This window comes from Polypterus senegalus, chromosome 2 (assembly GCF_016835505.1).
Source record: "Polypterus senegalus isolate Bchr_013 chromosome 2, ASM1683550v1, whole genome shotgun sequence".
Lineage (NCBI taxonomy): Eukaryota > Metazoa > Chordata > Cladistia > Polypteriformes > Polypteridae > Polypterus > Polypterus senegalus.
In genome coordinates, this window is record NC_053155.1 from 287,853,342 (window position 1) to 287,878,091 (window position 24,750).

General features: G+C 38.3%; 1 protein-coding gene across 1 annotated transcript in view; it reads left to right on the forward strand.

Annotated features, from left to right (window-relative positions):
* The window catches only part of uspl1 (ubiquitin specific peptidase like 1), a 72,302-nt gene that overhangs the window by 21,910 nt on the left and 25,642 nt on the right, over positions 1-24,750 (forward strand). Inside the window, exons 4-5 of the mRNA XM_039745728.1 lie at positions 3,046-3,691; positions 19,357-19,464. Coding sequence (XP_039601662.1) covers positions 3,046-3,691; positions 19,357-19,464 — 754 coding nt within the window. The remainder of the gene's footprint in view (positions 1-3,045; positions 3,692-19,356; positions 19,465-24,750) is intronic.

The following is a 24,750-nucleotide window of genomic DNA, read 5'->3' on the forward strand; positions in this document are numbered from 1 at the left end:
AGCCACTGCACGGCTCTGCCAGTCACGTATGGGTCAGCGGATGTACAATTGAAACAGATTATTTTCATGAGAACTTTTACATATGCATAATAGAACTAATTACAGAGAGTATTTAACCATAGTAAAAAATAGTCAAACGTTATAAATTGAAAGAAAACGTGTATGCTTTTGCATTTATGTCATTTTTATTAAGTTCAAAATAAGCCTTTTTTTTTTTTTTTTTTTGCTACCTGTAATGCTTGTGCTTCTTAACCTTCTTTAAATTGAATCATATTCTGACCTGGTAAGTGAATGGTAATAATTCAACAGAATGACTTCGACCATGCATTGGCAATTCCATTAAATGCCACCGGCTTTCCATTGCACTGACATACTGAGTATCTAAATATGCTTGAACTTCGTCCTGTATCCTGTTTTTGGATACATTCATGTGTACTGTATCATGCCCTTTATGAATGTACTTGTAGATGTACTTAATACTCATAACTGATGCACAATACTAAACATTAATATGACCATTGAATTGTTTGAGCAAATATGGGTTATACGGTACAATCATTGAATTATCAATCAACACAATTTTAACAACATTCTTTCCGTGATATCTGTAGTTTGGCCATCTTGATCTTTGGCCTTGACTAAACCAGCTGGCCACACTCTCTCTAGCATCAAAATCTTCCAGACTTGGGCATGAGCATGCTCGACTCAATGTGTCCAATAAGTATATTCACCGGTCTTCCTCTCCGCAAGATACGACCATACACAATGACGCATTCCTTTGTGGCGATATCTGTGTCTCCGTCAATCAGGAACGCCATGTACGCACTGTTCGCAATTTGCACAGACGTCTTTTTTTTCAATGTATCTGCGATGACTCCTATAAATTGGCCGCACGCGACATCATTGCTGTACGTCGGGTTTATGTTCAAGCCATTTTTCTTCATAAGAATTGTTTCGGACTTGAATTTAGTGAAGGGAAGTTCTTCTTTTGCAATATTGTGGGCAACGTTAAACTTAATTATCATCTCGGCCTCGTCTGATGATCTGTTTGCTGCTGCCTGCCGCTGAAAGGCAGCAGGGAGAGAGGACACTTGAGCAGTGCATTTATCGCGGCATGTAATGTGTTTTATAGATGTATTGTGCTTTTTCAGTGTTTCAATTCTAAATGTATTAGAACCAGTCACAAATGCACTACTGCTGGCCATGGTCTTCCCACACTCTTTACAGTAAATACAGTGCATTATATTATCGGCTTTACTGTATCTTAGCCAGGGAAACTGGTCAAGCCACTATTTTCGAAATGTATACACTTTACCCCTTTTAATTTCAGTGGGCTCGGACTCGATCGTATGTGGCTCATTATCTAATGCCGTCTCCGGACCAGGGCTTGCTATAACTTGGGAGGTTGATGGCTCCGTGTCAGAGCATTGGTTATGATTTTCGGACAGATCAGGCCCTAACTTAACATTCTTAACGAAAAAGCTGTCAATCGTTCTTTTCATCTTCTCTTATAATCCGTGGCTACATCCACTGTTTACCTGATGGGCTACTCACCTCTCTCTGTCTGACTGCATCACATGCATTTTCAAACGTACACACACGTACAGGAATATCTGGACCACGGCCAATCGGGGGGGCGGGATCCGCCCTTCACTATCTCTGATTGGTTTAGACTACGATATGGGCCTAATGTGTGTCTGTTGAGTTTCGTTTTTTTTTACCCCCCTCGGACGGCTGGTCGCACCGGTGCAACCTTTGATTTTTTTTTAGTCGCACCATTGAGAAATTTGGTCGCACTCTAGAGCCCTGTTTAATCCTGTTATTTACTACAGATAATATTGCGCAACAGATTCATCTGGTGTGCAGTGGCTAGCATTGCTACCCCAAAGTATCAGAAAGTTGGATTTTATTACTAGACTTTTCACAGTGTATATGTAAATGTTTGCCTGGGTTGACTACATTAGGCGTTTTTCCAACGCAGGAATTTTTTTCCGGAAACGGGGAACTTTTAGAAACTATACCATTTGTAGCATTCCCACTGCAGGAATTTCGCTGTTTGTAGTTCCTGGTTCCCTTTTAGCTCCTACTCCAGAATATGTACTTTTCTTTCACCCAGGAGCTATCATTGGAGGTACTCAGGCAATGAACTGTGCTGATTGGTTGACCACAAGTACTGCCACCATCTGACAAATCTGTTAATAATTTGGAGAATTATCATTGAAGATGAAATGCTTGATTAGCTGCATCTCTTGTACTGCATGCACTGCACAGCACATTTTAAATAATCTCCCTGTCATTGTTTCAAAGCAGTAAGGTACAAGAATCCCTTGTGAACTCCTGAATGCATTGCATTTTACACTACACTGCTCTTCATAGCGGTGCCATGCACTAACTACATTGAAGCCATAATTTCCCCCATGTCATCATCGCTTTGAAGTAATATTATAGAGAGGGATCCCTTGTGAACTCCCAATTTGTGTCCACTTCACAACACATCACTTTTCTTCACACGTCACGTATTTTGCATAAAGGATACAGTTCCTGTTGTGCAGTGGGAACACAATGCACAAAATTGGACAAGAACCGAAAGTGACGCAAGGGCCTACAAGAACTCATTGGATCGTGAAAAACAAAGTTCCAGTGGTGGGAAAACTCCAAATGAGTGCAGTCTGCTTGAGGGAACTGCAGTATGTTCTTACCAGGGTGTTTTTTTAAGTATTGCATTTTTATTTTTTGCTGTAGATTTCATGGTCATTCCAGAATTTTTCTAACTCCCTTTGAAACAATTGTAGTTAACAGATGCTATTGCACGTCACGCCCTACTTACAATTTCAAACAAGTTCACTGAGTTTTTTATTTTATTTATTTATTATTTTTTTTTTTACCTTTCCCTGGATCAGAAGATTATCTCTGCTGGCATGGATAGGTTCTGTCTATGATATTATATCCTTTTTCTGCAAGTAATTTACTTTGTTTTCTCGTGAAGAAATGGTTTGCATTGTTTCTTTGCAAAGTTAACACTTTTTTCCCTTTTTCATTAAACAGTGCATTTATCCCTTGGGATGTCATCCTTTGAAATACTTTTTGTTACCCAACAACACACCAACAAACCTCTCTTCAGCCTTCAACCTACTAAAGAGAAAACACATCTCCAATCCCGAGTGTCCAGATTTTATTTCTCCTTTGAAACGTCATAAGAAAACCACAGATGTTATTGTGGAAGAATCTCAACTGGTTTCAGAGAATTCATGTTGTAATCTGGGCCATTTTCCAAAAATTATTTCCTCAGATGGCAAAGAATTTCTCTCAGGGAGTAATTCACAAAATGACAATGCAAGTAATGTTTCAGACAATTTACTGCAACCTGAGAACTCGTTTAAGACAAATCCTGATGCAAGCCAACATCCTTGTTCTATGGAAAAGCCAATTGACACGGTTGCTAATTCTCAGAGACTGGAATGTGATCTGAAAGATGCTGAAATGGAAGAGATTCCACAATATTTTCGCATTCATTGGAGGAACAAATTCATGCTCTGTTGGCTTGATTGTTTGTTAGTAGCACTGGTAAGCTCCAGAGGATTAAAACAGCATTTGCAGAAACAAAGTGAAGAGCAGTCTCCTGTTCAGAAATTGTGTTACGCATATGAGAAAGCCAGCAACCTTGTGTCAGAGGGACTTCAAAACAGCCAAGGTAAACCATTTTAAAGTTTGTTTCTGTTATAAGTATCAGTGAGTATTTCACCAAAGCCTTTTTTGTTTTTAGTGTACAAGTATTCTGCTTGCAGTTCAGAAAAAAGAATTATCATGTCACTTTTAAACACTGTGCTAAACTGATTTTCAAGTGCTCAGTCATACGTGCAGGTTTTTTAATCTACTGTATATTTGAGTCACAGGTTAAGTTACTTGGTCAGGTGCTATACAGTACTCTAGTATGTGCTTAAATGTACAATAAACGTGTATTAGAGTTCATCATTACTTATTTATTTTTGCACTTTCTCAGGTTTGCCAATGTATTTTATTTTAGTTAGTTATTTTATAAACCAGGGGTCTCCAACACGTCGCTCGCAAGCAACCATTAGCTCACCACCCCTTTCGAAGTAGCTTGCCAAATGGTTAATTAATCCTGCATAAATTCGAAAACTTGATTAGTCAAATTAGGGGTGGGCGATCTTTCCAAAAAATCATGTCATGATCCTTAACACAAAACCACAATACACAATCTGAATTGCAATCTGTCTTTTCAATGTGGCATACACTTAAGAGAATATCTGAACTCAGACTCATCAAGACCTAAGTAACACTATTTTAAATATCAAACAAAGTTGAATTCATTTGTTCTCTTGTTCGCTAACTAAGCGGAGTTAGGGAACACTCCTAGAAGCTGCAAGTGAGCGAGGAAGGCCCCCCTCCCCCGGCTCGCTGCATGTTTCTTGAATTCATACATCGGTACCGCAAGCGAACTATGATACATAGCGAAATGAGAGAAGTTGCAAAATCAACCGGAACGTTCAAGCAAATTATAGAAAAAAACCTGATCGAAATCCATTAAGTAGTTCTCTCGTGAAAAGCTGACAGACATACAGACAGACAGACATTGGATTTTATATATTCTATATTAGTAAACCTTCAAAATTATGTGCAATTAAAATCTCAACAGCACTCTCAGCATTTCTGGAGTTTAGTAGAGCCAGATAACTATAAGAATCTTCAGCAAGCAGCTCTGCAAATACATTCCACCATACACCTCTCATGTTGACTCCAAACAGTGGCAGTCATCTCACTAACTAAAAATCGCATCACACATGCAACTGGACCTGTGAATACTCTTGTGAAGTGAAATAGTGACGTGTAAAAAAATGACAAATGAATGTCATATCTGTGTATTTGGAATTGTTTTGTTTTGACAGCATTCATGTTTTAATTCAATAGTGCGAGACAGACACTTGAAAATGCATACAGATATACAAAATGCACTTGCAGGTGAAATACATATTTTTTGTGATGTTTTAATATAAAATGTTAGTTGTGGACACTAACATTTCGCAAATGTTCAGCTTTATTCAGTTTGTTTGGGTTGAAATAAGTTATGAGAACAAACGTTGGAAAACATGAGTAGCTCTCGGCCATTTTAATTTTGTAAAAGTAGCTCTCACGGGGGAAAAAAGGTTGGAGACCCCTGATATAAACTGTTCCAAATTGATTTTTTGTCTATTTTAACTTAGTGTAAATCAAATCTGATAAATCGCTTAAAGGAATACTTCACCCAAAAAATATTTTTTTTGATATTGTACTCCTCCCAAGTTCTTGTAGTGATGGCCAAAAACAACTTTTAATCTCAAGTGAATTCATGGCACACTTTGGATGGAGTAATTACTTAAACAGAGAACAATATTAGGTTATTGATTAATGGTATTAGGCTTCTCTTTTTTTTTTTTTTTTGTTCCGTCGTCAGCCATCTATCCAATATTGATTAAATTTTTTTTTTTTGTTTTTTTACCAATACAGTTGTAATAATGCGTGGGAATGTGTTCTATACTTATTGATTTAGGATTGCAAACACCAAAGTTAACATACCAGACATATAAAGACTATTTTTAAAGACTATTTTTTTATGTTTGCCTGTTGAGTGCAACAGGAAACAACTGACCAGCATGAACTCCTCCAAATCGGAAAGCCATTTTGATATCTGATATGATCTATGAAGTCTTTCTAAGATAAAAATACTCGTAGCTATATCTCTGGAGAAAATGGTTTAATTTTATAAAATGAATAATACTAGTTTTCCAGTGATGTATCCTTAAATTTTCAGTTGTGACTGCAGTTTAATAAGCTGTCTTTTTATAGGGTAAGTTTTTGCATTTTTCAGATCAGAGTTATTTTTTCACAATCGTGATGTTTATTGATTAGCCATAGGAAATTGTGCTCTAAAGCAGTGTTCTTCAACCTTTTTTTCACCACAGGCCAGTTTCATGCAAGACTGTTTTTCACATACCAGCCATCACGAGTGCATAATAAATAAAACTCACCATAATACAGAATCGTTGGGAACCCTGCGCTTCTTTCCCTACAATGAGGCAGTCCCATCTAGGGGTAATGGAAGACAATGATACCCAAAGTGTGTTCCTTATGTCCAGTTTAATCCCATAATTATGTTTTGGTTGTTGTTAATGCAGAAAACCTTGCTTCAGAAACAGAGGATTTTGGAAATTGAAGCATGGTTTTTAGTCCTTTAGTGGCAATCTCAGGATATTCCTCCATGATTTTAATCCAGAACATTAGCAGAATTGAAGTTGTCTCAAAAATAGTTTTAAAGGCCACCATCATCTGCAATCTCAAACAGCTGATCTCCTTCTAGCACTGACATAGTCGATTCACCTGGCATGCTCACAAGTGGGTTGTGGATCTATTCCTTCCCAGTTCATGGGTCTTTTGTGGTTGGGAAATAGCACTCAAGCACTTTAAAAAGCAAAGATAGGTGGTCATGCACCAGCTAGGAGAATGAAGGCCCTGACTCATTCTCTTCCAAAATCCCTGCTAATGTTTGAAACATGTCAAATATCCCTATGTTCCCTCGCCATCACAGTTCCAGTTTGGCTTTGAATCCAGCCACTGTATGTGCCAACTTGAAGACAGTTGTCATTCTCCCGTGAAATGACAAATTGAGTTTGTTGAGCAGATTGAATATGTCACACAATTACGCAAGTTTTGCAATCCATTCCATGTTGGTGAAATCTACTGCGAGTGGCGACTGCTTTTCTCTTGTAATTCACCCTCTGGCCAGCAGTCTACCTTTACAATGCCATCTAACTTCTGTATATAAGAGAAGATGTTTGTGCTCTGCATCCATCTCCTCACAAAGCTGCTCGAACAGATGCAAGTTAAGGACATGTATTTTGATGTGTTTAATAATTTCAATAACATTATTCAAAACATTTTTCAGTTCTAGGTGACATTTTTCAGCTAGCCAATATTTCTCTTGTGTGTGGCACAACATTCTTGACCCAAGTAGTGAAACTAGAAAGCCATCCAGTCATGGCAACAGTGCAGTCCATTCATACGCTGACACAAATGAAATAATTCAATTTTCCTGATAATATAATAATGTAAAGACTTTGAACAGTTCTGCATCTGTGGTTTTGGTTGGCAATGATAATGCAAATAAGATATCCTCGTGCACCTTCTCCTGAAATATACATTATTGCTTTGTTGTCGTCATTGGTAGACTCATCAACCTGAAATTCATACCACTGTGACTTGTTAACCCTTTCTAGCAATTGTGCTTCAGTGTCTGCTATTTCATCAATTTGTGTAGTGACGGTGCTAGCCGAAAGAGCAACCTGTACTACCATTTCAACTGCAGCCTATCCTAAAAGTTCACGACACAAGTCCTTAGCAGCAGACAGGATCAATTCTTCACTGATAGTGAAAGGTTTCTTAGCCTTAGCAATCCGGTGTGTCACTAAGTATGAGGTTCTCAGTTCAGACAGATTTGTTGATGTGATGGCTTTCAATATTTACGGTGAGTCACTAAGTATGAGGCTCTGAGTTCAGACAGATTTGTTGATGTGATGGCTTTCAATATTTGATTCCCTCCTTTTGTGTTTTTCTTTCAAAAACTCCAAAGGCTTGTGTTTTAATGTAGAGTTCTTGGTCCCTATGTGGTGAAGCAGTTTTGAAGGCTTCATGGCCTCATTGGATAGCCGGTCGACACATATTATACAGAGTGGGCTTGTAGCATATGAATTGGCTGTTGTGGTAAACCCTTACTTTAAGTAGAACTCTTGGTATTTATTTTCTTTTAATTGCAGCTTTCTTTTTGTTGGCAGTCTTAGAGTCTTCTGCTGTCTTATCATTGGGTCTTTCCCCCTTTTTCAAAGAAGCTCTCCAGAGAAGTTTGTTGTTTACTCATTTTAGCTACGGTTAGTGTTGTGTTTGGGTTAAAGTGGAAAAATGGATGGAGGGAGCCAAAAGTGGAGAAAGCAGCAGATGGGAAGAAAACAAATAAGTGGTACTTGGAGTAGTTTTCCTAGTTACATTTTTCATTACCTAGCGCAGCTTGTGGGCTTAATTTATCAGGCATCAAAGAGGCACAGCCAGAAGTGATGGGATGATGATCTGGTCATTTTTCAACATAAAACATCCTGAAGACTGTTAGTCAAAATGGAAATAAAAATAGTTTTTTCATTCTTTGTGTGTGGCCTGGTACCGGTCCATGGCCCAGTGTTTGGGGACCACTGCTGTAAAGTGAAGCATTTTTCTTTATTTTAAATATCATTCTTTTGTTTTAATTTTTAAATGGAATCAAAAGAACACAAATCCAAACATAAACAACCCCTCAAAACTAACTGAATATGTCCATTTTTTTCAATCCAGGAATGTTTTTGAGTATTGATTACACACATGACATAAATTTTTTTTATGAAAAAAATGATACTGTCGTTAAATTATGCTGTTTTTAGAAGAGATCTGGTAAGGCTGTTTTCATCATTGCCTGTCTCCCTAAGGAGTAACCTTTCATCCTGCACCTAGTGAATGCTGTAGGTCAAACTGGCACTTCTGATTTTGCTATGCCTGGAAAACAAATCCTTGGCTTAAAAAGCTGTTCCAGACACACTTACTGTCAGCCTCTGGGCCTTATCCGATAAAATGGTCAGTCACAAAGTGACACCCCAGAGATGTCTTCTTGTGGTACCAGGTGGAATACTTGCTTAAACAGCTATAACTCAAACAATTTGAAACTTTGTTGAATTCAACTTTGCACCAGTAGTCAACCGAAAAGGATGGGTTTATGTGCACCCAAGACACCACTGGTCAAAAGGTCTTATCCTTCCTATAAAAACCAATGCACACACAGAAGATCTGATCTATCTATTAATGTTCCATATAGCAGGACACCATTGTGGCCCTAACAAAGCCTGGAATGATCCCTTTGATTCTGAAGGGTAACCAGTGCTGGACTGGAAAAGTTTTAAGACGACTCTTTATTGGAGTAAGTAATGTTTGGTCTTAACCATCTCTTAGATAAAGAGGCCATAAGTGTACAAACAAGAGAGAGACCTTATGTAAAAGTCACACGTTTTGTCTTGCTTAAGACTGGAGCTGGATGATCACCAGCTGCATAATAGATGTAAACTTTGCTAGCAACCAAGGATTGTATGAAAAAACCTTGAAGAGAAAACTGCAGTACCACCCGAAATCAGAAGGTGTGATCAAGGCAGAGAAGTAGAAGAGATCCTGAACAAGGAGAGAAAAGCATGCTTAAGATCCTTCCACATATGGGGAAAAAATCCAACCAGTAAAGGAATGAAGCAGCGCCTAAACCAAACCATATGTATATCTACTTTAATTCAGAGAAATATTAATTGTAACTTTAATAATTAGGATAAAGCCAGTTAATGTATTGTATTTGTATCACTGTGACTGAAAAGTATTGACTTTTGTGAAAGGTACATCTTTAACTGTTTTTCTAAATCCAGTAGGACGTTTTACAACGGCATCATTTATATGCACACACACAACTTTGTGTGTGTGGATATGATAATGCAGATTAGCTGCAAGCAAATAAATGCCACGGCACAAGCAATAGAAGCTTAATAACTAACTGAAGAATGTGCCCATCTTCACCACATAAAATTAAAGATCACAATTCATAAGTTGTATACTTTTGGAGAGAAAAACTTCAACTAAGCTATTGTAATTGTGTTTGTTTTTGTTTTGTGTGTAAGTGTATATGTACATACACACACTTTCTATTCTAAATTTGTTGGTACCCTTCCACAAAAGAACCCCCCACAGTTGTATCTGAAATAACTTGAAACTGACAAAAGTAAGCTGTGTGTTCTGGGTCATTATCCTTTTGGAGCATCAATGACTTGCACAGGGGCAGAGCTGTCCGATAATGTGCAGTACATTTTGCTCCAGAATGTCTTGATAGTCTTGAGATTTCATCCTGTGCCAGATGCAGTAAAGCAGCCCAAAAACATAACCAGGCCTCCAACATGTTTCACAGTAGACATGGTGTTCTTTCTTGAAAGTTCGTTTTTTTTGTTAGTGGATATAGAGACAATGTGACTTGCCAGAAAGCTCCAGTTTTGTCTAATCTGACAAAAGAACATTCTCACAGAAGTATTGTGGCTTGCTAATATGCATTTTAGTGAATTTAGGAGGGCAGAGCCATGTTTGTACTCCAAACAAAAAAAAACACAAGTTTTAACCTTATCTCCCATGTTTTCGACCAGGACATAAAAAGTAGAAAGCCAAATACATGATTAATAGGTTGGCATTTGCAACTTAAAAGGTTGTGTTCTCTCTTACTAGCACAAAACTGCATTTAAGGACTTGTAAGTGCACTTCCTTCTGATTTAAAGTTAGACTAGTGTTGTCCCCTCTAAAATTCCCATATCTCAGTATTTCTACTGTAAAGAAGCAGTAATGGTTGGGGATATGACAAATACCATTTCACAAGATTTTAAGTCCTGTTTTTCTAAGGCTAGCTTGAGAATTACTGATCAGCCTCAACAATATCCCCACTATATCAGTACTCCGTTTGAGAAACATACCACAAAAGCAAAGAAATGGGTTTGGAATGTGTGTATATTGTTGTAAATCTACTATATAGTAAAACATTCGGGTCTGTGTGTCCAATTCCTGAAAGCAATCTGATTTGTCAGTTTTATTTCTGAAAGGCAAATGGAAAGAGGAAGCGTGAGTGTGAGAGACACAACGAGGAGTAAATGCCATAGGAGGCACGCTGAGAGTCGCCTTCATAGGCTAGTCAAGAGAGTAAAGGACCTGAATGTACACGTAGGGCAAGAGATATCTAAATCTTTAAAATCTATTCCTGTCTTTGAAGGTAACATGGCTAGTAATGAATGAAATAAATGTTTTGCTAACCTTGTCTGTCAGCCAGTCATGATTTTTCAGCATGTGAAATTCTGAGCCAGTGGGAAAGTAATACTGATAACATTAAGAGCCATTGATAAATGCAGTAAATGGAAGCACTGGCAAGTTTCTTACACCTCTCTGTTGGAATCTTTGCCCATTCATCACATGGAAAAACCTGCAGCTCATTAATGTTTGGTGGAATCCATGCTGCAACTGACTTCTTTAGTTACGACCAAAGATTTTCAGTGGGATTTAAATCTGGGGACTGAGACGGCCACTCCAAGACATTCCAGTAGTGCTGGACGGTATACCGGTTCGTACCGAAAACCATTTTTTATTTTTGTTATGATATGGATTTTTCTTATCACAACACCGGTTTAAATAGCCTAAACAATGTTCGGAACGTGGCACAGGGGGGACCTTTTTCACTGCTACACCGCTAAACGGGCATGCAACAGAGTACATGCGGTAGTGGAGGCTATTGCACAGTGAAAATGAACAGAAAACATTCTGAAACAGAAGCTGTAGCAGACGATAAAGTTGAACATGATGACGCAGAAAAAAAGGAGTCTCATTCGTTGCCTGGAGATGCTTTGGTTTTAAAAGGTCGGATGTGGACCATTATGTTCAAATCTGCGATTTTTTATTATAATAGAGAGAATATTTACAGCCAGAGGTAGACATGCCAAAATTTTATTATATACAATTTTTTTACCAAAATTCTGTGTTGATACTAGGGCAATCTGATTTTATCAGTGCTCCCAATATCGTAGAAACTGAAGCTCCCTAAAGTCAATAAAAAGAGGCTGAAACTCCATGGATATATTGTGCTAATTGTTCTGTTAAACTCTTAATAAACTGACCTTTCAGATATATCAAAGTAAAGCCCATCATATGTTGAAACAATTGCTACTATTTGATGCTGAAAGGTGAAATTGCTGCTAATAAATGCTTATGCTAGAAATTCTGTACACCATGCATGTTAATGTCTTTGGCCACTTTATTAGGTTCAGAGCATCTGTTAAGATTTCGGTGATATCTTCCCGATTAACCCTATCTCAAAATGCTCTATTGCAGTGTTTTTCAAATTGTTGTTGTCAAACGCGATTCAAGTGGTCCTCAAGGTGCTAGTTTTAGTATTTTAGTAAAAAGAGGTTTAAATCATTCAGGTTAGGCCAGGGGTTCTCAATGTCGGTCCTGGGCACCCCCTGTGGCTGCAGGTTTTTTGTTCCAGCCATATTCCTAATCAGTGACAACACCTTATAGCACTGATCTCATTTAATTAGCTGGTTTTTTTTTTGTTTTTTTTTTTCCTTTTATTCGACATTCATAGCAGCTTGATTTTTACATTTATAAGACATTTATAAATATTTCTGCTTTTGCTCTAGATTTCAATGCTTAACTCTATTGTTGATTTCATTATACTTTGCCCTTTTTCTGTGCAGTTTTTTTCCCCCCTTCATTATATCTTAATAATGACAACTTAAAATGACCAGAGCAAAAACACAGGCAAACAACACTGAATAATCAAAGGCTGCAGCTACTTTAGTCAGACCCACTAATTAGTAAATAATGGATTAATTAAACAATTAGAACACCTAGAAAAGTAGAATGAAAATCAAGATGAAAATACTGTTAAAAAGAAAAAAAATACATTATTCCTATATACTGTAACTGCTTGGTACATTTTAATATTTATTTAAACTTGGTTTTCCAATTAATATATTGTTCCTTAAACACAGAACTTTGGACCTATCAGTTCACTTAATTAGCCCAGGAGTTCAATTAAAAACAGAAGCTGGTCGGAACAAAAACCTGCAGCAACACGGAGTCCCCAGGACCAACGTTGAGAACCCCTGGGTTAGGCTTTTTTTTTTTCCCCTTTACAAAAGCTGATATTCTCAACAACCCTCCATTTCCAATGTATTCAATTCAGAGTCACAAGAACTTAGTGATATACAGTAGTTCACCCATACATACCAGTTATGTCATACTGTATTATGAAATAACCTTATTAGTCATGACTGCAAAGGAACTGCATTTTATTTTACTTTTGAATATGGCATTTGTTTTACTCTGCTTATGTGACCAAAATATTTTATAATGAACACCAAAAAGGAACCCAGGGACAGCACGTAAAATCGATATTCTATTGCTTTCTTTTTTTCCAGGATGTTTGCTGTCTTACTATAATCAGTTTCAACATTTTTGCAGCCATTGCTTGTGTATATGTTTGTTTTTTTTGCTGCTGATCTTTCTGTAAACAGAAAGCAGACTTTACCAGCGAAGGAGAAGATTGGGCTGGGGTAGCAGTAGGGGAACTGGAGATTTTTGGGAATGTGGTGGAAGAAGTGAGCGCAGTACAATTAAATCTAAAATGTATGTTTGATCAAGACATTGAAATGTGGACTGAACTTTGTTCATGGCACTGCCCAGGAAAGCAGATTTACAGCATCCTGGCTGTCTAGGCAACATAAATGGTTAACTCTGTATTAATATTTTTGATGAAATCATTCCGAAGGCTTTATCTTCAAACAAGTAATCAAGTGTCTATTAGGCATGTTCCGTTCGTGGACACTACAAGCTGGACCTGCTCTGTCTAAAATATTACTGACTTTAAATATAAATCTGTAGCACAATCCGAGCAGGTCTAACCGTATCTCACTGCCACCTACAAGCCTGTATTGATAGCAGCACCTCCTTATTATCCAACGACAGAGGTTTTTCTGTGCGAGTCTCCGTTTGGGGGGGGGTTCTGTTTTTATTTTTGGGTACGTTTGTAAAATTTTAATTTTTCCTTGGGGACAAATAAACTATAAGACAGACATGAAAGGCACTATATATTGGACCAGCTGAGACAGGCACATGTCACTCCTCTTTTCTGGTCACTACATAGGCTCTCTGTAGCAGCATGTATTAGGTTAAAATCATTAATGCTCTCAGTGGGTCTGCGCCTACGTATATGGAGAGGCTCATGGGGTATTATGCTTTGATGCTGCCTCTGCATGGCATCAGATCTCAATCCAGACTCTCCTCATGTGTAGCTCTTAACTGGTGGAATGAGCTACCCACCACCATCCAAACCGCTGACTTGCTTACTGTGTTTAAGAAGAATTTGAAGACTCTTGCTCTGTGAGTATCTGCCAAATTCATAATGGCTTTGATAGATTCCTGTGCTCTTCACTTTTATAATCTCTCTTAATATTGTAACCTTGTTTAGTAACACTCGTGTCCCTAAGCAGTCCCTCAGACTATTTACTTAAGTGGATCTCTTTTGTAAGTCACTTTGAATAAAGCATCTGCTAAGTGAATAAATATAAGTGTATTGCCACTGGGTGCATGTCCTTTTGGAATGCAGTGTTCCAGTGGGGTAGCAGAGTGCTGCTGCAGGCGAACAGTCCATTGCAGCTTAAAATGTATTGGTTATATTGCTACTATGGCATATTTTTTTCTCTTTGCATTTTGCTTTAATCTGTTGTGATTTTGTCATAGTAAAAGATTATCTTGTGACAATAATTCTACTCTTAACCCACATTTTCTTCCAGAACAGTGGTAAATCATCTCTTAGTTTATCTACTTTGTTCACAGGTTGATTTAGCGTGCATCTCTATATTACCTTTGGTAAATACTGTTGGACTTAGAACTTCATATACAGTAGTGGTTCCCAAACTTGGCCCTGGGAACCCACTGTGGCTGCAGGTTTTTATTCCAACCAACTTCTGTTTTACTTTAGTCTCTTAGCCTAATTGAGTTGTTTTTTCCCAGTTTCTGTGTTTTGTAGTCAAATGTAGAAATTGCAGTTTGGTAGATTTTTATTAAAATGTACTAAGCAGTTATATGGAGAATATCTAATTAGTGGGTCTAACACTCTAGCAGTTGCAGCTTTCATCATCCCTGGTGTCCGCTATGCTGGTTACTTAATTATCACTATTAGGGGTAAATGAAGGGAGCAAACTTCACAGGAATAGGGGAAAATAGTAGGAAAACAACAAAAGAGAATTGAGCATTTTATAGCTTTAGAAAAAACTGAAATATTTCTAAATGTCCTATAAATGTAAAAATCATACTGTTGTGTTTTTCTGAATGCAGAATAAGAGAAGAGTAAAAAAGACCAGCTAATTAAATTAGATCAGTTTTTATCAATTATTATAACCGATTGTGAATCTGGTTGGAACAAAAACATGCAACCACAGTGGGTCCCCAGGGCCGAGTTTGGGGAAACACTGATAAACAGTAATAATTTAGGACTCAACATAAGGTAATAATATTGTAATGAGTAACACTGACAATTCTCTTTTGCTTTCCACATACTTCATCAACCTGTGCTGTCCTATGTAAACTTCCCTGCTTCAGAGTCACAGGAGGGAATGGCTCTGAAATTTGTCTGACGTTGTTTTGGACAATATGCCTTTCCTATCCTGTCTCATTCTTTTCTCTTTCTCAAAACAAAGGGTCAAACTTTTGGTCTGTCCCTTCCAAACAATTGAAAGCAATCTCTGGGTCTATCTTTTAAATATATAATTTCTGCTTGCAAATCTCATCTTTACAAAGACCATCCTATAATTACATGTGACCACTGACGCATGCTGCTTATGCCGTCCACATGCTGGTACGGTCTTCTTGGTTGAAATAGTATTCTAAATCACTGGCTGAAGTCTGGTGTTTTCAAATGCAGATCTAACATTGTTGGATTTTAATGTTAGTATTTTTATATACAGTATCTCACAAAAGTAAGTACACCCCTCACAGTTTTGTAAATATTTTATTATATCTTTTCATGGGACAACACTGAAGATATGACATTTTGATACAATGTAAAATAGTCGGTGTACAGCTTGTATAACAGTGTAAATTCTTTGTGGGGTTTAGGTCAGGTGGATTTTCTGGCCAATCGATCACAGCGATACCATGGTCATTAAACCAGGTATTGGTACTTCTGGCAGTGTGGGCAGGTGCTAAGTCCTGTTGGAAAATGAAATCAGCATCTATGTAAACTTCATCAGCAGTGGGAAGCTTGAAGTGCTCTAAAATTTCCTGGTAGACGATGGAGAAACTTCACCCTGGACATCAAGCAGCTTGGTATCTCCATGTTTCCTCCAGACTCTGGGACCTTGATATCCAAATGAAATGCAACATTTACTTTCATCTGAAAAGAGGACTTTAGACCACTGAGCAACAGTCCAGTCCGTTTTCTCCTTAGCCCAGATAAGTCGCTTCTGACGTCTCTGGTTTAGGGGTGGATTGACACAAGGAATGCGACGACTGTAGTCCATGTACCAGATACGTCTGTGTGTGGTGGTTCTTGAAGCACTGACTCCAGCTGCAGTCCACTCTTTGTCAGTTTCCCCCAATGAATGGGCTGTGCTTTACAATGCTCAAAAGGCTGAAGTTATCCCTGTTGCTTGTGCACCTTTTTCTGCCACATTTTTTTTCTTCTAGTCCACTTTCCATTAATATGCTTGGATACAGCACACTGTGAACAGCCAGCTTCTTCAGCAGTGACCTTTTGTGGTTTACCCTCCTTGTGGAGCTAATCAAAGACTGTTTTCTGGACTGCTGTCAAGTCAGTAGTCTTCCTTGTTTGGCCTACTGAACCAGACTGAGAAACCATTTAAAGGCTCAGGACACCTACTTTTTCACAATATTATAATTTTTTGAGATACAGAATTTTGGGTTTTCATTAGCTATAAGCTATAATTAGCAACATGAAAAGAAGTAAACCTCTTGAAATATATCACTATGTGTGTAATGAATCTATATATTATATGGGTTTCACTTTTTGAATTGAATTGCTGAAATAAATTAACTTTTCGATGATATTCTAATTTTTTGAGATGTACCTGTATATACAGTAGATCCAGTAATATTAGCTGTAAAAAAAAAAAAAATAGGATGTGTAAACCACAACAGGTAGATCTGTATAGTCCTTTTATGGTACACTAGTCTATCACTGCTGTGGAGCAAAACTTGAAATATGGGTTCAGATAATACCATGTTGGCATCATGCATTGTAGCAGTGAAAGTTGAGTTGCTTTGGAAATCTGTGCCAAGGAAACTTGTAGATAAAGAGGAAACAACTTAAAAAAACTGAAAGAACAGGTATGTCTTCAGCCTGAAAATGGATGTTGTAGAAAGCTTTATGAATAGGCAATGTCAGAGTTCCAGGTGAATTGTGAAGTGGGATTTTGATACAGTAAATATACCAGTATCAATGAGTCTTTGTCTGATAAGTTTATATGGTTATATGCAGCAAACTGAAATGCATATGAACTAAAAGAAGCAAACAAAAAGTTTGAGATGTGAGGATTTTAGATCTTATTACTGCTTTCCTTTGCACATACTTGGAATAGCTCATAAAAACCCTCTTAAACTATTTTGATGGCAATGTTTTTGAAGATAAAGAACCACCATTGTGATTTATGACTGTCAGGGGATAACTAATCCAAAATTGTCAATGCAATTAATTTTGATTACCATATTTTCACAAATATACTCAGCACCCTTGTATAACCTGCATATTTAGTCTTTTGCAGTTAAAAAAAAATAGTTTTCTCATTAGTTCATTAACAAGAATATAAATAACCAGAACACCTGAACAAATTAAATTTGCAACCAGAGAATGCCTATATGTGCAAATTATTGCACCATTTGTAACTGTAGTGCTGTTGACCATAAATTATCCATTGTTGAAAAAATTATTTTCTTCATCTAACTCCGTGGTCTCAAACTCTGCTCGTAGAGGGCCTCAGTGGCTGCAGGTTTTCATTCTAACCCTTTTATTAATTGGTGACCAATTTTTGATGCTAATTTACTCCTTTTCCTGTCATTGTAATTGACTTGTTTTTTAAGATTTGCTCCCCTGAATTTCTTCATTGTTCCTCTGAATTGCTTAATTTCTTTCCTTAAATGGCACAGAAACAGAAAGGAAACGTGAAGTGAGTGAGCCAACAGAAGACCAACTAAGTCATGGCCTCAAACCAACCAATTTGACTCTAACCAGTTGCTAAAGTAGGAGCTGATTCTTGTTGTTAATTAAACCCATTTTTTAATTCCTTGGCTTGTTGCTGCTGTAATTGTGCAGTAGCAGACATTTCCAAAATTGCTGATTTTCTCTTTTCTAACAACACTGTTAAAATGTTTTGGGGATCTAAGCAGATCAGCATCCCTGAGACCTTCATCTTTCTTTATTTTCAGATATTGTATGATGGATACAGTTTTATGTTTTGCTTTATTTTATATCTCATTATTGTTTGGCTGCTGAATAAGGAAAAAGAAACATGGTGTCTGATTTTTCAATAGCAAATCAGTTAAAATTAATTCAAAAGAAGTTAAATAGCAAAAACAGGTCAGTAATTAAAAGGGTCTGAATGAAAACCTAAACCTGTAGCCACTGCGGCTCTTCAGGACTGGAGTTTGAGACCACTGATCTAACTATTTTGTCGCATCTGATGAATTTTGATCTGTTGCAAAAATGGGAGACTTCAAATTACTTTCCAGCTGCCTTATCGAGATTCAGAAATGGCTCCTAAGTTGTGTGCTTCCAGGTATGACATAATTCTCCCAGCCTTCCTCTTCTGTATGCTCCTTGACTGCAATATTACATGCACCTGTAAGCAGTAAGTTTAGATGCTGCTGCGTGCAAAGACCTGAAAGGGGAGTATGACATGCATTTGTTGAACTCTGAGTAAGTCTTCATTTGGCAGGCTAAAACTGCCATCAGCTTCCAAGAAGATGTTTTCGAACGGCACTTTTCTGTGCCACAAGGCAGATTTGATAGGGTGCCAATTCTAAACAGAAATGATCAACTGTGAAGTGACAGGCAAACCTTTTTCTAATGAAAGAAAAAGGTCTGTTAAATTTAGAAGCTTATGGGGATGCTGGCAAAGACCCCCAATCTGTTGCCTGTGCTGTGCTAACCTAAACAGAACATGCTAGATGTACCGATATTTGTGTTTAGGAAAAGAGAGGATGGCATACTTCTACCATTATAAAGCATATAATCTGCACTTTTTTATACAGAAAACCTGTGCATGTCTACTAGGGCTGTCAAGTCAAATGTATTACTTAAAAAGAAAGTCTTACTTCAGTGCTAAAACTGATAACAGAATTTAAGCAAACAGCTCCTTGTTTATTTTCCTTGCACTTCTTTCACAAGTACGGTAGTTTTTTTGCTTTTGTACACAGTCTGACCATGAGATTATGTTAATGTTTGGGATTGGCAAAATTGCTTTGTTCAAAGTTGCCTTGAACCCATTGTTTTATAGGTAACTTCAAGAGATGTCCTGTATGTGTAAAATTGTCTAATGATATTTTTAAAATTAATTGAAGGGCATACCTTGTGAATTTTAGAAGTATGAACTACTATAGTGGCACCTTTTTTCTATACATTGGGTTGGGGGTGCATGGAGGTTAGAATTGTGGAATTTGTTGCATATGTTAGCTGTAATGCTTATTTTTTTTCTTCCTTTGTAGATAACTGTTCTGTTTCTTCTGAAGCTTTTGTTCAGGCTGAGACTCAGTTGGATGAGATCCGAATGGAAATTTTTAATTTGTTGCAGCCCATGTTACACTGTGAATTGGGTAAGAAGAAAGTACTGTATATCTATTTTTTTTGTTTGTTTAGACTCTTTAATCCTACAATACAAAGAGTAAACTTTTAAACTTAAAGAATGTGTGGTTTGTAAAATTATTATATATATACTGCTCACAAAAATTAAAGGAACACTTTAAAGAAACACATTAGATACATCAGATCTCAATATGAAGTTGGATATCTATACAAATAACGACAGGGCAATGTCTTAGGAACAAAAGGATGCCAAGTCTTTTAATGGAAATAAAAGTTTTCTGCCTACAGAGGGATCAATTGTGTAGACACCCTAAAATCAGAGTGAAATGAAGATGTGGCAGGCTAGTCCATTTTTTCAAAAACTTAATTTCTGCTACTCAAAATGCTTTTCAGTATCTTGTGTGGCCCCACGAGCTTGTATGCATGCTTGACAACGTCGGGGCATGCTCCTAATGAGACGACGGATGGTGTCTTGTGGCATTTCCTCCCAGATCTGTATGAGGACATCCCTGAGCTGTTGTACAGTCTGAGGAGCAACCTGGCGGCGCCTAATGGACCAAAACATAATGTCCCACAGATGTTCTATTGGGTTTAAGTCAGGGGATCGTGAAGGCCATTCAATTGTTTCAATTCCTTCATCCTCCAGGTACTGCCTGCATACTCTTGCCACATGAGGCCGGGCATTGTCGTGCATTAGGAGGAAACCAGGACCTACTGCACCAGCGTAGGGTCTGACAATGGGTTCAAGGATTTCATATCGATACCTTATAGCAGTCAGAGCACCATTTCCTACGCAGTAGATGTCTGTGCGTCCCTCCATGGATATGCCTCCCCAGACCCTCACTGACCCACCACCAAACCTGTCATGTTGAACGCGTTGCAGGCAGCATATCGTTCTCCTTGTCTTCTCCAGACTCTTTCACGTCTATCACAGCTGCTCAGGGTGAACCTGCTCTCGTCTGTAAAAAGTACAGGGCGCCAGTGGCGGACTTGCCAATTCTGGTGTTCTTGAGCAAATGCCAGTCGAGCTCCACGGTGCTGGGCAGTGAGCACAGGGCCTACTACAGGACGTCGGGCCCTCAGGCCATCTTCATGAAGTCTGTTCCTGATTGTTTGGGTAGAGACATTCACACCAGTGGCCCTCTGGAGGTCATTCTGTAGGGCACGAGCAGTGCTCAGCCTGTTCCGCCTTGCACAAAGGAGCAGGTATCGGTCCTGCTGATGGGTTGAGGACCTTCTACGGCCCTGTCCAGCTCTCCGAGAATAACAGCCAGTCTCCTGAAATCTCCTCCATGTTCTGGAGATTGTGCTGGGAGACACATTAAACCTTCTTGCTGCAGCACGTGTGGATGTGCCATCCTGGAGAAGTTGGACAACCTGTGCAACTTCTGTAGGGTTAAGGAATCACCTCATACTGCCAGTAGAGATGATTACTCAAGCCAAAACTAGCACGAGTGGAAAACCAGCCAAAAAAGATCAAGAGGGAGAAACTTGAAATGACCTCCACATGTAAAACCAGTCCTGTTTTGAGGGTTTTGTAATTGTTGCCACTTTAGTGCACCTGTCGTTAAGTCCATGAACACCAATACAGCTGAAAGTGATTAACAATGACCTCAGCTGCTTAACCAACCAGAAAATTATCAGACAGGTTTAATTGATTTCATGCCATATACTAGCAGAATACCCGCGCTTCGCAGCGGAGAAGTAGTGTGTAAAAAGTTATGAAAAAGAAAAGGAAAAATTTTAAAAATAACATAACATGATTGTTAATGTAGTTGTTTTGTTATTGATATGAGTAGTGTTGTCATCTATTCTTAACAAATGAAAAGAAAAAATATATATATATATTTATATAGCATATCTTTGCAAAACAAAAAGAAAGAAATAGAGCGTCACATACACGTCTTCTTTCCTCTGCCTATTAAGTAATAAATTAAATCGATTATAAATTATTAACACAAAGTAAATGAAAAAATATCGGGAAAGAAACAGAAACCAGAACTTACCCCCACAGCATCCACCGCGCTTCTAGCGTTAGACCCAAAAACGTGGTACACGCAGGTTGTGAGGTGTGACACTAATTAACGCTCGTGTTACAACAGAATATAGTGTTGTTATACTATAAACTATTTACAGGGATCAACAGTTTTGGGGAAGTCCATAACAAAAAAAAATAAAATTATAGATAACATTTTACACTTTGCTATATGAGCAACTGTTGCTGGGGGTGCCAGAATCCAACAAGGAAGAAAAATGAAAAACAATATTTGTACAAAATCTTAATTTATTTAAAACGGATGACTCCCGCTCTCACGTGCAAGTCTGCGTGGATATTATGAACATCTGTTCCAAGTTCTATTTAAATTTTAAATAGAAGGAATTTTTATTTAGTCGATAGAAATGTCTTTGGTAGGAATATAAGTTAAATGTAGGCATCTTTGCATAAAGTTTTGACTATCCAGCGCTTACATTATATCTTCCGAAGTATTCTAAGACCGTCTTTATATACTCTTTTCGGAAGCGCTGATCAATGTAATCGGTGTACCAGGAAATCATGCATTGACACAAGTTCCCCTTTGCTTGGAATTGAAACTGTGATTAAATGCATTATTTTTTTTAATGCGTTATGGAGCACATGCATCGAAGCTTCTCATCTGTGCGATTGTCGAGGCGTGCTGAGTTGCGCAGCAGCCTTACTTATGAATATGCTAAGCACATTCCTTCAGCCGCCACGCCTCCCACTGCAAGCGAGCTGCCCGCTATGGCCGTATACAGTACTGTATAGGAAAGAAGGTTCTAGTTATGACCGTCAGGTTTTGGGAAGCGCTGATCAATGTAATCGGTGTACCAGGAAATCATGCATTGACACAAGTTCCCCAATGTAACCTTTTTTTAATGCGTTATGGAGCACATGCATTGAAGCTTCTCATCTGTGCGATTGTCAATGTAACCTTTTGTAAGTAGTGCCTGGAGGATTCAGTGTATATGTCACTCGCTCGCTTCTTATTGTTTCGCTGCCTTCTCAATTATATACTGCATGTTTTCTTCAGCGCGTTTTGGAGCTCTTCCTGGTTTTCTACGTAGTGCGTTGACAGTCAGTTCACGTAATTACGTGGGAGGCGTGATGATGTCAGAAGAAACTCCGCCCCCCACGGCTTTCCAGCTGAACTCCATTACAGCATATGCAGAAAAATAGCTTCCAGTTATGACCATTGCGCGTAGAATTTCGAAATGAAATCTGCCCAACTTTTGTAAGTAAGCTGTAAGGAATGAGCCTGCCAAATTTCAGCCTTCTACCTACACGGGAAGTTGGAGAATTAGTGATAAGTGAGTCAGTGAGTGATCTATCGCGCTTCGACTTTCGCGGCTTCACTCTATCGCGGATTTTAAATGTAAGCATATCTAAATATACAGTATATCACGGATTTTTCGCTGGTTCGCGGATTTCTGTGGACAATGGGTCTTTCAATTTATGGTACATGCTTCCTCAGTTTGTTTGCCCAGTTGATTTCATACAAGGGACGCTATTGGCGGATGGCTGAGAAGCTACCCAATCAGAGCACGTATTACATATTAAATAAAACTCCTCAATGATATGCGATATGCTTCCCGCGCGCTGCTTCCCACACTTAAAAGCTCTAACAGCCCGTATTGATTTTTTATTGTTTGCTTTTCTCTGTCTGTCACTCTCTCTGAGAAATACTGGCAGGTACTTAGCCATCATGCAATACCATCAGGGAGGCGTATGACTAGCCCCATTATCTGCTCCTGACTGAGGGGGTGAGCCATCATGCAATACCATCAGAGAGGCGTATGACTAGCCCCATTATCTGCTCCTGACTGAGGGGGTGTGAGCAGAGGGGCTGTTTGCACAGTCGCTGTTTGCTTAGAAGATATGGACGGGGCCTGTAAAAAAAATGCTGAAAGGCTACCTTCACTTTGATCCCTTCATTGCGCCTCTTTATCGTGGTGCTTGCATACTTAAAAGCGCAGCAGCCCTATTGATTTCTGATTGTTTACTTTATTCTCTCTCTGACATTCTCCGCTCCTGACCGCATCTTGAAGAGGAAGATATGTTTGCATTCTTTTAATTGTGGGAAAGAACTGTCATCTCTGTCTTGTCATGGAGCACAGTTTAAATTTTTGACTAAAGGGTGTTAATTCATGTCTAGAGGGCTCTAATAATGTTAAAAAAACATATTTAGAAGGTCGTAAACAGGTTTTCAATGCTCTAACTGCGAAAATATTAGATTTATAAATAAAGAAATTCTGGAACGCAACCCCCGCGATCGAGGAGGGATTACTGTACTAGCAAAATTGAACACAGTTTTTATTGAAAAGTGGGTGTGTTTTTTTTTTTTTTTTTTTGGAAACCTTGTTTTGTATTTTTTTATGAATTTCACAGAGTAACTTCGAGCATAACCCATTACAAGATTAAGGCAACAATTTCAGAACATAACTTTTGAGTAATACAGTAGATATTCCAGATTGGTTTAGCTTGTAAGTTCTGGGAACCTCATTAATATTTTGTTTAAGGTTTCCTTTTAAACATTATTCATTGATTAGACATTAAGCCCATTACAATAACGGGCGCTGGAACAGTAGTGCATAAACATTGTAGGAACAGTCTATATTAAATGGCAAGGAACCTTGTATGTGACTGTAATATGTGTCACTGTATTATGTGCCTTTAATTTTTCTCTCTCAGGAATACTGGTTTGTATTTCCGTAAAATGCCTATAATTTTGTCTGACAGTAATACAGTGGAACCTCCGTTCACGACCATAATTTGTTCCAAAACTCTGGTCGTAACCCGATTTGGTTGTGAACCAAAGTAATTTTCCCCCATAGGATTATATGGAGATACAATTACTCCGTTCCAGACTGTATGAACTGTATGTAAATATATATATTTTTTTAAGTTTTTAAGCTAAATGTAAAAACACTGAATAACACTAAGAAAACCTTGAACAACGGAAAAAACTAACACTGCAAGAGTTCGCGCTATAGCCTTACGACTTAATAAACAACCAAGAAAAGTAACATTGCAACAATGCACACGCGCGCCTGTGTGTGTGTGTGTGTGTCTCTCTCTCTCTCTCTCTCTCTCTCTCTCGCGTGCCTGCATGTGTGTGTGTTTGTCTGTCTCTTGCCTGTGTGTGTCTCTCTTAAGCGTGCGCCCCGTGTTTGTCTGTGTGTGTGCCTCTCGCACCTTTGTGTGGCCCCACGCATGCGCAGTTCACTAGAAGACACACACGGACACCTGGATGCACACAGGGGTTTTATTATAGAGGATT